This window comes from Coturnix japonica, chromosome 3, assembly GCF_001577835.2.
Source record: "Coturnix japonica isolate 7356 chromosome 3, Coturnix japonica 2.1, whole genome shotgun sequence".
NCBI classification, from domain to species: Eukaryota; Metazoa; Chordata; class Aves; order Galliformes; family Phasianidae; genus Coturnix; species Coturnix japonica.
Genome location: NC_029518.1, coordinates 52,764,219 through 52,777,298, shown reverse-complemented (window position 1 = coordinate 52,777,298; position 13,080 = coordinate 52,764,219). Strand labels below are relative to the sequence as shown.

The window sequence follows — 13,080 nt, the reverse complement described above, 5'->3', positions numbered from 1 at the left end:
TCTGTAACCGATCAAGTACCGACATGTATCAAAACCAATAAATAGGGTTTTATAAACAACAAAAGTAAAAAACCTGAGTCATTTCCTTAGATACTGATTTAGCTTAAATTTTGGAGATACGCCACTCACACAAATCCCCTGAAACAAGTAGCATTTTCAATGCACCTTAAGCTTATAGCAGCCCACAAGGGCTCTGTTTTGGTAGGCTATTGTGTTAACGACTGTAGGCACTGAAGCTTTACTCAGCAGCTCACCCACTCCCACACAGTGTAATGGGGAAGAGAACTGGATAGGTAAAAGCAAGAAAATTCATGGACTGAGACATGTTAGTACCTCAAACAAAGCTGCATAGGCAAGCAGGGCAAAATAATTCTCTTCTTCCCTTTGACGGGCAAGTGTTCAGCCATTCCCAGGAGAGCAGGATTCCATCATGCTTAATAGTTACTTGGAAAGACAGCTACCATAACTCCACAGATCAACCCCCTTCTCCTTCTTTCCCCCAGCTATTAATGCTGAGCAAAATGTTATCTCGTAGGGAGTACAAGTTTGGTTATACAGCTCTCCTACCTGTGTCCCCTCCCCATCTGTTGCTGACCCCCAGGCTCCTCATTATGAGACTGTGGCAGAAACAGGGAAGGCCTTTGTGCTGTGCAAGCACTGCTCAGCAAGAATTAAAACATGGGTGTATTATCATTGTTGTGGTCACAAATACAGAACGCACCACCACATGAGACACTGTGGAAAAAATAATCTCTGTTCTGGCCAAAATGAGTACAGGAGTGGAAAGAAGGTTGTTCGGCTTTAAATCAATACCAGAATGGGGAAAAAATAGGGTAATGGCCAAAAGTTGGATAAGAGCAGTGAAAAATCAGCTGTTTTTATTGATTCTGCCAGAAACAGTAATACTGAAGAGGCAGCAGCTGTCATAAATTAAGACCACTATCAGAGATTTCATGGTTTCCCTTACATCAGATATTACCTAGACATAACACTGATGCACTGTGCAGCCAATGCATTTTAAAAGCAATAAATGTATTAAAGAAAAATTCTGTAAGGATAATTGCCCAGGTGGAGGAACATACTATTGCTCTGTCACCCGTTTCCTTTATTGTATGTTATTTTCTCTTTGTAAGAATAAGTGGCTATATATGCATAAATTTATAGTGTTTCTAATTACTTGATCAGTTATTTCTTCAAATAAAATTTCTTTAGCATGCAAATGTTGGAGATGCTCATCACAAGAGGTAAGTCAAAATCCTTTATGGAGCTTCTTGTGCATGGGGAAATATGATAAAAGTGGGAAAAAGTAATTTCCATTAGCTGCTCGCTGCAGAATTGTATTATTGACTGCATGATTTGCTTCTCACATGCTTGTAGTGTTGTAATGATCTGAATTTAGTGCTGCATTTATTTATATTAGACACAAATTCATCTTGACAGTTTTATAGATAAAGACGCGTAAAAATTTTGTCTCATAAAATATAATCATGCTCCTGAAATATTGCCTTAGATCTAGTGCCTTTCAGGCTGCATACTGGAGTAGGTTACTTCTGTCTCATCTACTCAACTGTGGTCCTCACTTGACATACTTAATCTTTTCAATTGGTTAATTTATATTGAATGTTCACTACACAGTGCCAATTTTTAACTCATTGAGAATACTTCATGTCTTTATAAGATGCCTTTTTTTAAACTGTTGTTATTGATGTGAATTAAGTTTATTCTCAACATATAACAAATTTTTATTGTTTTGTTACCATCCACTGTGATAATTTTGAGGGTGAATAGATCTATCTTGTTTTATAAGTGAAATATTACGTATCAGAAGAAAAATAATTGTTTTTTTTAAGTAAATCTTTTCAGGTCCAGGATTACTATTTTTGCATTATGAAAAGTGATTACATTCTAGACCAGCTACAGAACAGATGTTTGTTACATGTAGCGTTCAGTTTGCTGTAAAACTTGCATTTATTCTCCCTAATTTCTGAAAGCAAACATATACGTGACAAGAGCTGGAGCGGTGTTAATTTTATATATGTATTTCCTGTTAGAACTTGAATCAGAATGTATCATCTAATGGCTACAGAGAATTTCTAGTTCAGTTTATGTAACAAAATATTGAGATATAGGAGGAAGGAGTCTGAAATGGAAGCAGTGAAAATGCAAATGGAGATCTTAAAATAACATTATATAGTTTTCTGCACACATTTCTTACTGCACTAATGCAGAATCTATCTTTTCTCCTTTTCACTCACCACGATCTTCTTAGTGTATAAAACTAGAATTCACAATTTTTACTTTTCCTGTATTTGACTCAAGGTCTCACTGTACTGGAGAGTCATTCTACCTAATAAGAAATACATTTAAGATTGATGTGGCTGAAAACCTTAAAAATCAGTCTATGTGAACAAGACATTTCAGAAAAAAAAATGAAATTCCCTGTTGAAAATTACTTACCTTTTTCTTCAAACACATGCATATTTCTCACTGGTTTTCTGCCAGTGTGCTATCTAGGAGCATTATTGAGATAATGCTCCTAGATAAACAGTTGTATACTTGTAAAAATTTTCTGTGAAAATATGTCTCTTAATATCACTGGAGAACACATTCATTGCTTCACAATTTGCTCCATGTCCTAAGAAGTGGTTTACTTTGTCAGCCATATGCAACACCTTTATTTCTGAAAACAGAAAGGTATTCCCATAACTCCTTTGGATTGGATGAGGAATTTTCCTCTCTGCAGCATCCATAGTACAAGTTTTTAGTTATGAGAATGTCTTGTGATATTTAATAGAAGGTGAAGAGGGGGTGGAAATGCAAACTACTTTTGTTATATGCAGCCTTCACTGGTATTTTTCATGCAAAAGAGTATTTGCAAGCAAAAAAAAAATCATACATGAAAAATTTCTAACCTGGTAAGTGACAGGAGTTAGGAAAAAGCATTTCTGAAAAGAAAACTGACAATATTTTTTCCCAGACTCTTTTTACTGTTTGCATTACAATTTAAACATGAGTGGCCATGGTGTTATTGACTATAAAATACATAAAGTGTTAGATTTCTGTAGTTTATCTTATGGTTCAAATTCACAACTGTGCTATAGATTTTAAACTGCTCCTTAGATTTTCCAAATTACCTTTCCCCTTTTCCAGACTTTCTCCAAATTACTTGTCTAAGTTAAGATTTTATATGGGTTTTGTCTGTAATGGGAAACGTTAATTTTTCCTCTTTTTGTGAGGTAAACCTACTAATTTTGCCCTCTGTTTTATATTATATTGTCTTATTACTAACTCCCGAGCAATGAAGTATTTCCTGTTCCCCAGCTGCTGTCTCCACTTTTTATCACACTGTGCTGTTGGGGTAAATTATCTGAAACGAGCATTAACTTTCAAAAAATTCTATGTGTGATGTAAAATATTTCTAACTCAAATATATGCCTTAAACATTTATCAGAAATGAAACGGTTTTGCTGTTCTTCTCCTAGCTTGCGATGATGAATGTACTGGACTCCTTCTTGATGACCTGGATCGACTAAACCAGATGATCATGAGTGTTAACCTGACTGGTCCACTGCCTGCTCCATATAAATTGTTGTATAGTTTTGAGAACACCACACAGGAATTAAAGGTATGTATGCACATATATACAAATGTTACATATTCACATAACCTAATAATCATGCTCCAGTATAACTTTCTGTGCAAAAAATGCAGTTATAAGTAGGTTCGGGGAAGTAGGTTTAGTTACTTCAAACTTCCTTTAGTTGGTAAGTGGTTATTAAAGTTACTTATTTTGAATTATTTTAATATGTAAATCATGCAGGAATAATTTGTTTACATATATGCAAGGATTATACTTGCACAGGAGAAGTAACACTTGATATAAATAAAATAGTGTTCATGCTTATTGTCCAGAAAGCAGCTATGCATTGTATTCAATCTATGGTTACCTACCACACTTACGGATTTTTCACTAAAATATGCAAAGCTGTCAAGATTCCTAAGGAAAGCACAATGGATGGATGTGACAAATGGGTAAATGATAAACAGGAGTTGCATCATGTAATGAAAAGGAAATGCTTCTTGTTCTTTTCTCTACAATATTTGGAAGCGTGTAGAACCATAAAATACAGACTTCTACTTTCCTTCCTCTTCTTCCCCAACAGCATTTGCTTTCACCTCAGCGAGCACCAGAAAGACTTCTTCAGTTAGCTCAGGAAAATCTGGATACACTGGTGACAGAAATGGATGAACTACTGACAAGAGTAAGTCTATGATCCCATTGGGGTCTGGGTTCACTTAAAGCTGAATAATGACAGAATATGAATTAAACATGTAGGAATAGATGAATTATAAGATGCTTCTCAGTTCTCAATATTTGAAATGACATCAGGTTCTCTAAAAACACCTTTTTTGGACCAATTCACAGAGATAAATTTCCTGTAAAGCTTTATAATGTAAGAGGAAACTAATAAAGAGCTTCCAAGAATAAGCCTACTTGGAAAATCTGAGACCGAATGAAATAGAGGTCTTCATATCAACTGCAGGTTATATTTCAGGCTCAGTGGTAACTAATGTGCCTACCACACGGTTTCTCACATGGCTGGAGTCTTTCTTAGATCAGCTGAGGCTTTTGGAAACTGGGCTGCCTGGTTCCCTTCTTTTTCTTCTGAATTTTAGTGTGATCTGTGGTATCTGTTGCATTAACAACATCATCTCATAATACTCTCTTTTAAATCTGACTATCTCAAGATTGTTCTCAGTGTGTTTCCCTTTTAAAGACTGTCACACTACAAGTAGCCTGGTTTCACTAATATGTACTTGTTGTCCAGCCATCTCAAGCTCATTATAGGATTATTTTATTTTTTGTGGTATTATTTCCCATTAATATCTGTGGGCATTGGCGGGGTGTTTTCTTGGTGGTTTTTGTTTGTGAGTGTGTGTGTGTGTGTTTTTGTTGGTTTGTTTTTCCCAGGAGCTGTAGAGGTAGTGGTAGCCTTGGCTGATTCATTTATTTTAAACAGCTTTTATTGGAAGATAGTGAAATTCTTCATTTAGCAAATAACTTGTACCCATGAAGAGTCTATGAATGAGTAATTAAAATGGGGACAGGAGAAGTCAAAGAAGAACTCAAATATTGCAGAGGGTGTGTACATTTATTTAAATATATACATTCTATTTCTAATTTATGAGGAAACCTGAGAACATTTTGGATTTCAGTTGATGTGCTATTTACTATTTAAATTGAAATATTGAAACTTTTGAGGTAGACTTTTTTTTTGTCAGTAAAGTATTGTCTAAGAAAATAATATAAATTGTACCACAGGAAAATAATATAAATTGTACCACCTAGTGGATAAAAAATAGGAAAATGAAACAAAGACAATAAAAACACATTTATCCCAAAGGCATTAATGTGATGGTCTAGCAAAAATAATGTTAATGACTAGGTTCTCCCTGGCAATGAAATAGCAACATAAGCAAAATATTGATTGCTGTGAGGTTGGTATATACACCTGAGAGAATTTACCTCAACCCCATGTAGCTTTAGCATACTTACAGAACCAAAAATCTCAAAGCAATTGGTTTAATTGTGTGTGTTGTATGCAGTTTTGAAAAATCTCTGTGAAACCTTGGATGGATAAGTAAGCAACTATAGTGAATGTATGCATTTGTATGCTCATGTGTTTGTGTACATACGCACTCCCACACTCATAAATGCATATGAGTTTTTTTCACTTCTGCCTGATCTTTTATTTTTCTGTTGGGAATAACTATGATAGCTTTAAGTTTAGAAGTTGTGGGTTGTTTTTTTAAACTCATGAGAGCCCTACAAGCATAGAAAATTATATTTCTATTATGATTTCTCAATCTTTTTCTTTTGCACAGTTGCTCTTTTTAATAGCCTTTTCCAACTATTCCCTTCCACACTCTCTGTCCAATACCACCAACCTCATATATTTCCATCCCTCCTGTAAGTTACCTAAGATAAGCTAGAAATTCTAAGTTTCTCTGAAGCAGTCTCGAAAGGAAAACTGTTGAAAATGTGATCTTAGGGAATTAGCCTGGTTATAACCACTTTCCTTCCTGCTGTTGGTGCAGTGAGTAAGTTGCCTTATGATCTCTAGTTTAACTAGTCCTACTGTCTTTCTATGTTTGTGAATAGGGTTAATGTTTCAAAAAGAAGAATGGAATATTGAAGTCTCATTCCTAAATGAAGACATAGTTCAAAACTACATAAGAAGTAATTAATGCACACAGTGGAACCATAGGTAGCAAAGTTTCTGCTCATATCTGACTTTCCGGCTTGACAAAGTGAAAGCAGTAGTGATAAGGATGAGGATTCTTGAGGAATCTTTTTCCATGAGAAAAAATGTCCACCGATTTTAAGGCAAAATGTAGAAACAGTAGTATTTACAAAACAACTTTTCAACCAGTCAAAAACTTTTCAAACAGCTGCATCTGTCAATGCTGCTCTCTTTTTTCTTTTTATTTCTTTCAGTGACAAATTGTACCACATCTTCGTTATATGACATACACACGATCCTCTTTCTCTTGAACTGGTTACAGTGTCATGCACTTGCATGCTGTTTCCTACATTTGTTACCTAAGATAGCCCTAAGATTTCTCATCTCTTGTCAATTCACTATTTTTAATTAGAAACACCTCCTCCTTTCTATTTTCATACATTCAGAGAACCTACAAGAGAGTCAGGGATCCTCTTGATTGAAGAGTGACTTATTTTGATTTTTTAGTCATCCTCATTTCTTCCCTACCACTGGATTTGTCAAGTTCAGAAATGTGTGGAAGTAGTAGTAGAGGCAACCTAGTTTGCATCAATTGGATGCATATAGATGGTGAGCCAAGAGCTTCTATTTTTACAGTGTCATCTGAGTCATCCTTCTTTCTGTTGTCTGCACCCCACTAGTTACAGAAATGTATGTTGGGCTCCACTCCCACTGCCAGCTTGATGTGTAGCTGCTAAAGTTAGTGTAATCTTTACATTAGATCCAGGGCATCCTATAGAACCTCTATCATTAAATACACACTGTGAACTTCACAAGGGCAGGCTGGTCTCAGAGTCTTGCTTTATCCGATTTCTGTTGTGGAGGTCTCCCTTATGCAAAGAGGTCTCATTTGCATCCAGACAGATTCATTCCAAATCCTGGTTCTGGGCTAGGTCTGCTGGACTCTCAGTCTTCTCCCAGTGTCTGTTGCTTCTTTAATCTTAAACCTTAGCAGCAGTTGAAGTCTGACTTTATGGAAATTATGAACAGTTGTAAACTGAATATATAGCAAATAAGTAGGATTTTATTAATAAATGGAAGGATTTAATTAGCCATGCAATGGCTAGGTACAGTGTGAAAGATGTTTGTGATTCAGTTTGGTTTATGGAGTTAAAGCTAGACCAGAAAATGAAGTGAAAGGTTATTTTTCAGCAAAGCAATTTATGGCAAAATACAGAAAGCATACAGTGGAGCAGGATGAGATTTAAGTACTAAAACGAACTGTTACAGAGTGAAAATGGAAACTGTATGATGACAGATTAATATGCATGAAAATATAGTGTATGCCACTCAGTCATAAATAGAGAGCTTAAAGTGGCCAATTGGAATTAACATGAATGCAAAAAAGTAATCAAAAATAAGAGAAGTCTATGCAAGTTTTTGATCACCGTTTGTAATAAAGGATATAGAAATATATAATATAATGAATTTGAATGTGAAAATTCTAAAAAGAAAAAAAAAATTCAAGGCAAAGATTAAATGGACTATTGGGGAGGATAAGACAGTATATAATAAATTGTTTTCAATTAAATGAAGAATTATGTCGGAAATGGAAAGCTAGGCTAGAGCAGTGGTACATCAAGGCTGTTCAGTATTTCTGCCTTTTTTTCTATTGCAGTTTCCTTTTACAACTCACTATGACAATATTTTAACACTGAATGCAGGCAGGTAGAAGGTTTTGTAAATCTTAGAGGAAGTAAGCATTAGCATGATTAAAGCTGCATAAATATGAAAAAAAAAAATAGGACAAAAATAAAACTAACTCCCCCAGTTTTGTATGGGTTCCTAATTCTTCTGATGTCATCTGTTTAATCATTTTCATATAAATTACTTGTGCAGTAATGACTCTGAAGTAAACCAAAACAGTAAGCAACATGATCATGCCAAGAATTTCATTGGAACCTGAACACTGGAACACTGTTTCATTGGAACACTGAAACCCAGCTGTCCTGACTTATCTTGAGGGCTTTCATGTAAAAGCTAATCAAGTAAAAATAATTGTTTAAAAAATGATACTGTTTCTCTTTGACCATTTTGTATGTGTATATATATATATATATAAAAAATATATAATTTATTTTACTTTTTGTAACCTAGAAAATGGTCTATATAGCTCAACTCAGTTTGCTTGGAATTATTGGCCTCCTAGCCATTTCCCAGGGATTTGAAAGGCCATAATGCTCTGCTTATAGTTGTATCTTGAGAGTGCAGTTTGGACAGTCACAACCCAAGCACTGGTTAAAGAGGAGAGAAGGAGATGTTTTGTTTTATTTTGTTTCACAGTGCATCTTAACAAGCTTAGTTGCCTGAAATAGCTCATGTGTAATAAAAAATGGGTCAATTTTGCACATAGAGATCTTGAAGAACTAACTAGAAAGTATTAACGTTATTCCTTTCCCCAACATGTTTTTCAGGTATGAAGCAGATACCTTTATTCATGTTGCTTCATGCTGCTGTTATGAATCAATAAAATTATAAAGTCTTTAGTTGTACAAAGTGTACATGTTAGCAACCCAATAAGTTATGAGCCAACAGCTTCAAACAATGGAGCTGAACAACTCTGTTTCACTTCTTTTCCTCTTTTGCTCTGTTTAACTAACATATGGATTTTAAATTCTCCTTGCTTGTTGGCATAGTCTGTCTCTTTGAGAACTCTTCAAGAGAAGAAAGAAAGAGGTCAAGATATCTGTCGCACTTTGTCAATAGTAAAGTTCATAACTGTGAAACTATGGAAAGGATCCCCTAAAGGATACATTTATGTTTTTTTTAAGCACTTTCATTGAAAAATTTCATCCTGTGTCTCTTTGTGTGCAGTGGCACATAACTAAAATCTCTAAGAACCTGAAGCCTTCTGATTTCCATGAAGAGGAGAAGGTAAAACAGTTTGTGCAACTGTACAGAACATGACATTTCCCATACGTTTGATCAATAATCCATTGCTTTTTGCCCAAAGAAAGTTTTGTACGTAAATTCAAGTAAATTCCATTAGGGATTTTGCATGATGAAGCCTCGTCCTGTTTATTAATTGAGCTTTTCCTGAATTTGGTTCACTAGGCTACCAAGGTGACAGCAGATGGTGAGCAAACAAGGCAGGATGCTGAGAGGACTAATGACAGAGCAAGATCTCTTGGACAGTTCATGAAAAGCATTCTCCAAGCTGCTGAAGGTATTGGAAAAAGCAAAATGTGCCAGTTGTTTCCTAAGAAAGTTGAATGATGGTGGGGAAGAGGGCCTGAGAGTCAGTGTGGAAGAGAGTTTAGCCATTGAAAAAAGTAGTCTGATTGAAACATTTCATTTAGAAACAAGCTTCCTATGAACACTGACTAGCAGGATATTGAGTACGTTCCTTCATTGTTTTTTCAGATACTGGCAGAAAAACTATTATGAAGAAGTAACTAACAGGGCTTAGCTTTTGTTCATCTACACAGCAGTTACAAATATAGATATACAAATATACAAATATATAAATATACAAAAGTACCTTCTTAACATTGCAGATGGAAATTATTGTCATAAATCAGTTGTTTCTGGAACTATATAGTTTAATATCTTATAGTGTGCTGTGGTAGAAAAATTCAGTCAGTTCTTGATTATGATACCATACATACATCTATATCCTTCACCCTTTTTGTCCACTTCTGGGTATCTGCTTCTAAATACAAGTTCTCTATCTGTGGGTGACTTTAAGTCCTCTTCCCTCCTTTTCTTTCCCAGATTTCCCAATCATTTATTCTTCTTCAGATTGCTAAATCTGAATGCTAAAAATGAAATTCTGAAGGTCTTCAAAAGTAATTTAAAATTTCATTTTCACTGTTTGCCCTTTAATTTTGTGAGCAATATCACAGTTATCTTCTGCTATTTTAAATGTTAATTGCAAATTCTTTCTTCTGAGGGGGCAAAAAGTAGAGGAATGCATTTCTTATACTGGATATAAAATCTTTTTCATTGTAATTATTGTGCTTAAAAGAGAGCTACAATAAAAGTTTTGAGGAGACATATCTCTCATTTGTTACTGTTCACAGGATTAACCACCTTTTTTTCTTCACAGCAGATTGCAAATTGCGTTTGACTTGCTGATAGAGTTGACATGAAAGTTCTTCAGGCTTCTCTGTCCCTTTTATTTACTAACTCCCTCCACGCATGGTTTTTGCCCACTTGCAGCTGTAAATGAAGATGCTATAAGACTGAATGAAACGCTTGGAACCCCAGACAAAACCTTGGAGAAGAGTTTCCCAGAACTGCAGAGTGAGGCTGACAGAATGGTCACAGAAATGAGAAGTAAAAAGCTGAATATGCAAGAAAGAATAGCTCAGGATGAGTTCAAGTGAGTAGAGAGACCACTGTCTTCAGCCTCCCTGTGATAATATCTGACTCTTGTAACTGTCGTACAACATTCTAACCAAGTTTTCAAGCTGGGGCTTTCAGAAATATGAAGGAAAGCAGAGTCTAGCATTTCACATCTATTAATTGAGCACTTGCATTTTTTGAAATGATTATGTAGGTGGAAACCACTTCCTACCAAATTACATCTTTGCTCCACACATACCAGTAATGTTTATCATAAAATTCTAAGCAATTTTTTTTTCTTATGTTTAGCTTCTACTTTTCATCTGATGAAAGGTTTTAGTACCAAAGATCTTGGAGAAAAAAAAAAACATCTGGTGTCTTTGCATTTTCTTTGTTTTGTTTGTTTGTTTGAATGAAGACCAGTTGGTCTAATAAAATATTATCTGCTTGTAAATTTTGTCCACTAGCATGGGCATTCCAAGCAGTATAGAATCAAGTTTGTATTGCCTATCTTATACACTCAACATACTTCCAAAAATCCTACCAGTACAGTATTTCTGCTATACTTCTGATAGTCCAACTTTTTTTTCCTTGAGAAAGGGTATACTGAAAATGTATTCTTCACCAATGGCTTGTTGCTCCTTCTACTCTGCCCTGGTGAGGTCACATTTAGATGACTGTGTCCAGTTCTGGGGTCCCTAGTTAAAAAAAAGACAGGGGTCTCCTAGAAGGAGTCCAGCAGTGGGCCTGGAAAATCTCCTGTATGATGAAAGATGAACTAACCTGGGTCTGTTCAGCCTAAAAGTAAAAAGAAAAGAAGACTGAGAATGGATCTGATAGATGTTTATAAATATCTAAAGAGAAGTGGGCAGCAAATGGATGAGGCCAGGCTCTTCTCGGTGGTATGTAGCAATTAGACAAGGACTAATGGCCTAAAATGTTTTCATAGGAACATCCACATTAACTTGCAGAACTTCTTGGTGACAAGGATGATGGAGCACTGGAACCAGTTGCTTGGAGAGGTTGTGGGGTCTCCTACATATAGAGATATTCAAGACCTGTCTGAAAATCTACCTGTGAGACCTATTGTAGGGTACCTGCTTTAGCAGGGAGATTGGACTCGATAAACTCTTGAGGTGTCTTCCAGCCCCTGTGATTCTGTAATTCTTTCACTTGTATTTCAGTAGACAGAGCAGAGAGTAAAATCCGTAAGAGGTCAAATTAGAAAGGTTAGCTTTACAGAACCAATGAGTTGTCCTGAGTTTGATTACTGGTTAGATAAGAAGTTTGTGCTGTACTACAAGGCAAGGTCATAAAAAGGAAATCTGTCTGTCTCGTGTTGTATTAATGCAAATAAATGAAATGTGTAGGAAAATCTTACTTTACTATCAGATACTGACAATGTTAATTTACCTCCCTTCACCACCCCCCACCCTCGCCCCCCAGAAAAAAATCATCATTCAACATCATTAAGCATGTGTTCTCATGAAAGTTACTGTGAGTTTTAAATCCCATTTCATTACATTTGGATTATTAGGTGTAAGAAATACAAATTCAGTACCTTTATGTTATGGTATATTGCAGGAATGCGGAAGATCTTTTGAACAAAGTGAAGAAATTATTTGGAGAGCCCAGTGAGAAAAACGAGGATCTCAAAAATGAAGTTTGGGACAAGCTAGCAAACTACCACACCAAAGTTGATGATGCTCGAGATCTCCTAAGAGATGCTATGAAAAAAATTAGAGAGGCTAATCATTTATCTGCAGTCAACCAAAATAACATGACCATGGTAGAGGTGAGTGCTGACAAGATGTATCGTTGATTAAGTTAATGTCTGATCAAAGTCTGAAACTTTGCATATACACTTTGTAACTAAATCTTGAAACAAACAAACAAACAAAAATAGCAGTAGAACAAAATTGTTATTCAAATATAACTAAATCTGATGTAAATGTAAACAGATATATTCTTCAGAATCAGGAAACAATTGGCTTGTAAAAGGAGAATTACTTGACAGCTTTCTTTACCAAAGTGGTACTTACTGCTTATATAATTTGAGTGGAAGGTGCTATTGAATTTATTATTTTGGGGGAGGTTGAATTCATCTGAGTATGAGTATTCATGCAAGATCAAAATAGAGTTCAGTTAAAATTTTTGCTACCATATATTTACTCACAGGAAGTTTTCTTTTTGATCTTCTCCAACCCCTAGGAAGAGTAGGCAGATATTACACAGTAATTAATCAAACTATCTTCCATAGTTTGTAGTTGCTATAAAAGATCACCCTCATAGCAGAGGTCTGCTTTTGATTTAATTTAAATTGCAAAGATTCAAAGAGCACATTATACTGTACATTAGCAAGCATTTAACTGAGATATTAAGTGCAGAGTCAACTTAATGAAGATAAATTTTTCCACTCTGTTTATATCATGATGAGCTTTCACCTCATGTGAAATGATGAGCTTAGAGTTCCAGAATCACAGTTCTCCGGCTTGATTGAATTAAGGAA

The 13,080-nt window shown here is 35.4% G+C and overlaps 1 protein-coding gene across 5 annotated transcripts in view; it reads left to right on the top strand.

Moving 5' to 3' along the window:
* LAMA2 (laminin subunit alpha 2) overlaps positions 1–13,080 on the top strand; it is a 283,315-nt gene that overhangs the window by 204,755 nt on the left and 65,480 nt on the right. For all 5 annotated transcript variants that reach the window (XM_032443478.1, XM_015858546.2, XM_015858545.2 and 2 more), the window contains 5 exons: positions 3,483–3,625; positions 4,164–4,262; positions 9,339–9,450; positions 10,446–10,608; positions 12,156–12,366. In XM_032443478.1, coding sequence (XP_032299369.1) covers positions 3,483–3,625; positions 4,164–4,262; positions 9,339–9,450; positions 10,446–10,608; positions 12,156–12,366 — 728 coding nt within the window. The remainder of the gene's footprint in view (positions 1–3,482; positions 3,626–4,163; positions 4,263–9,338; positions 9,451–10,445; positions 10,609–12,155; positions 12,367–13,080) is intronic.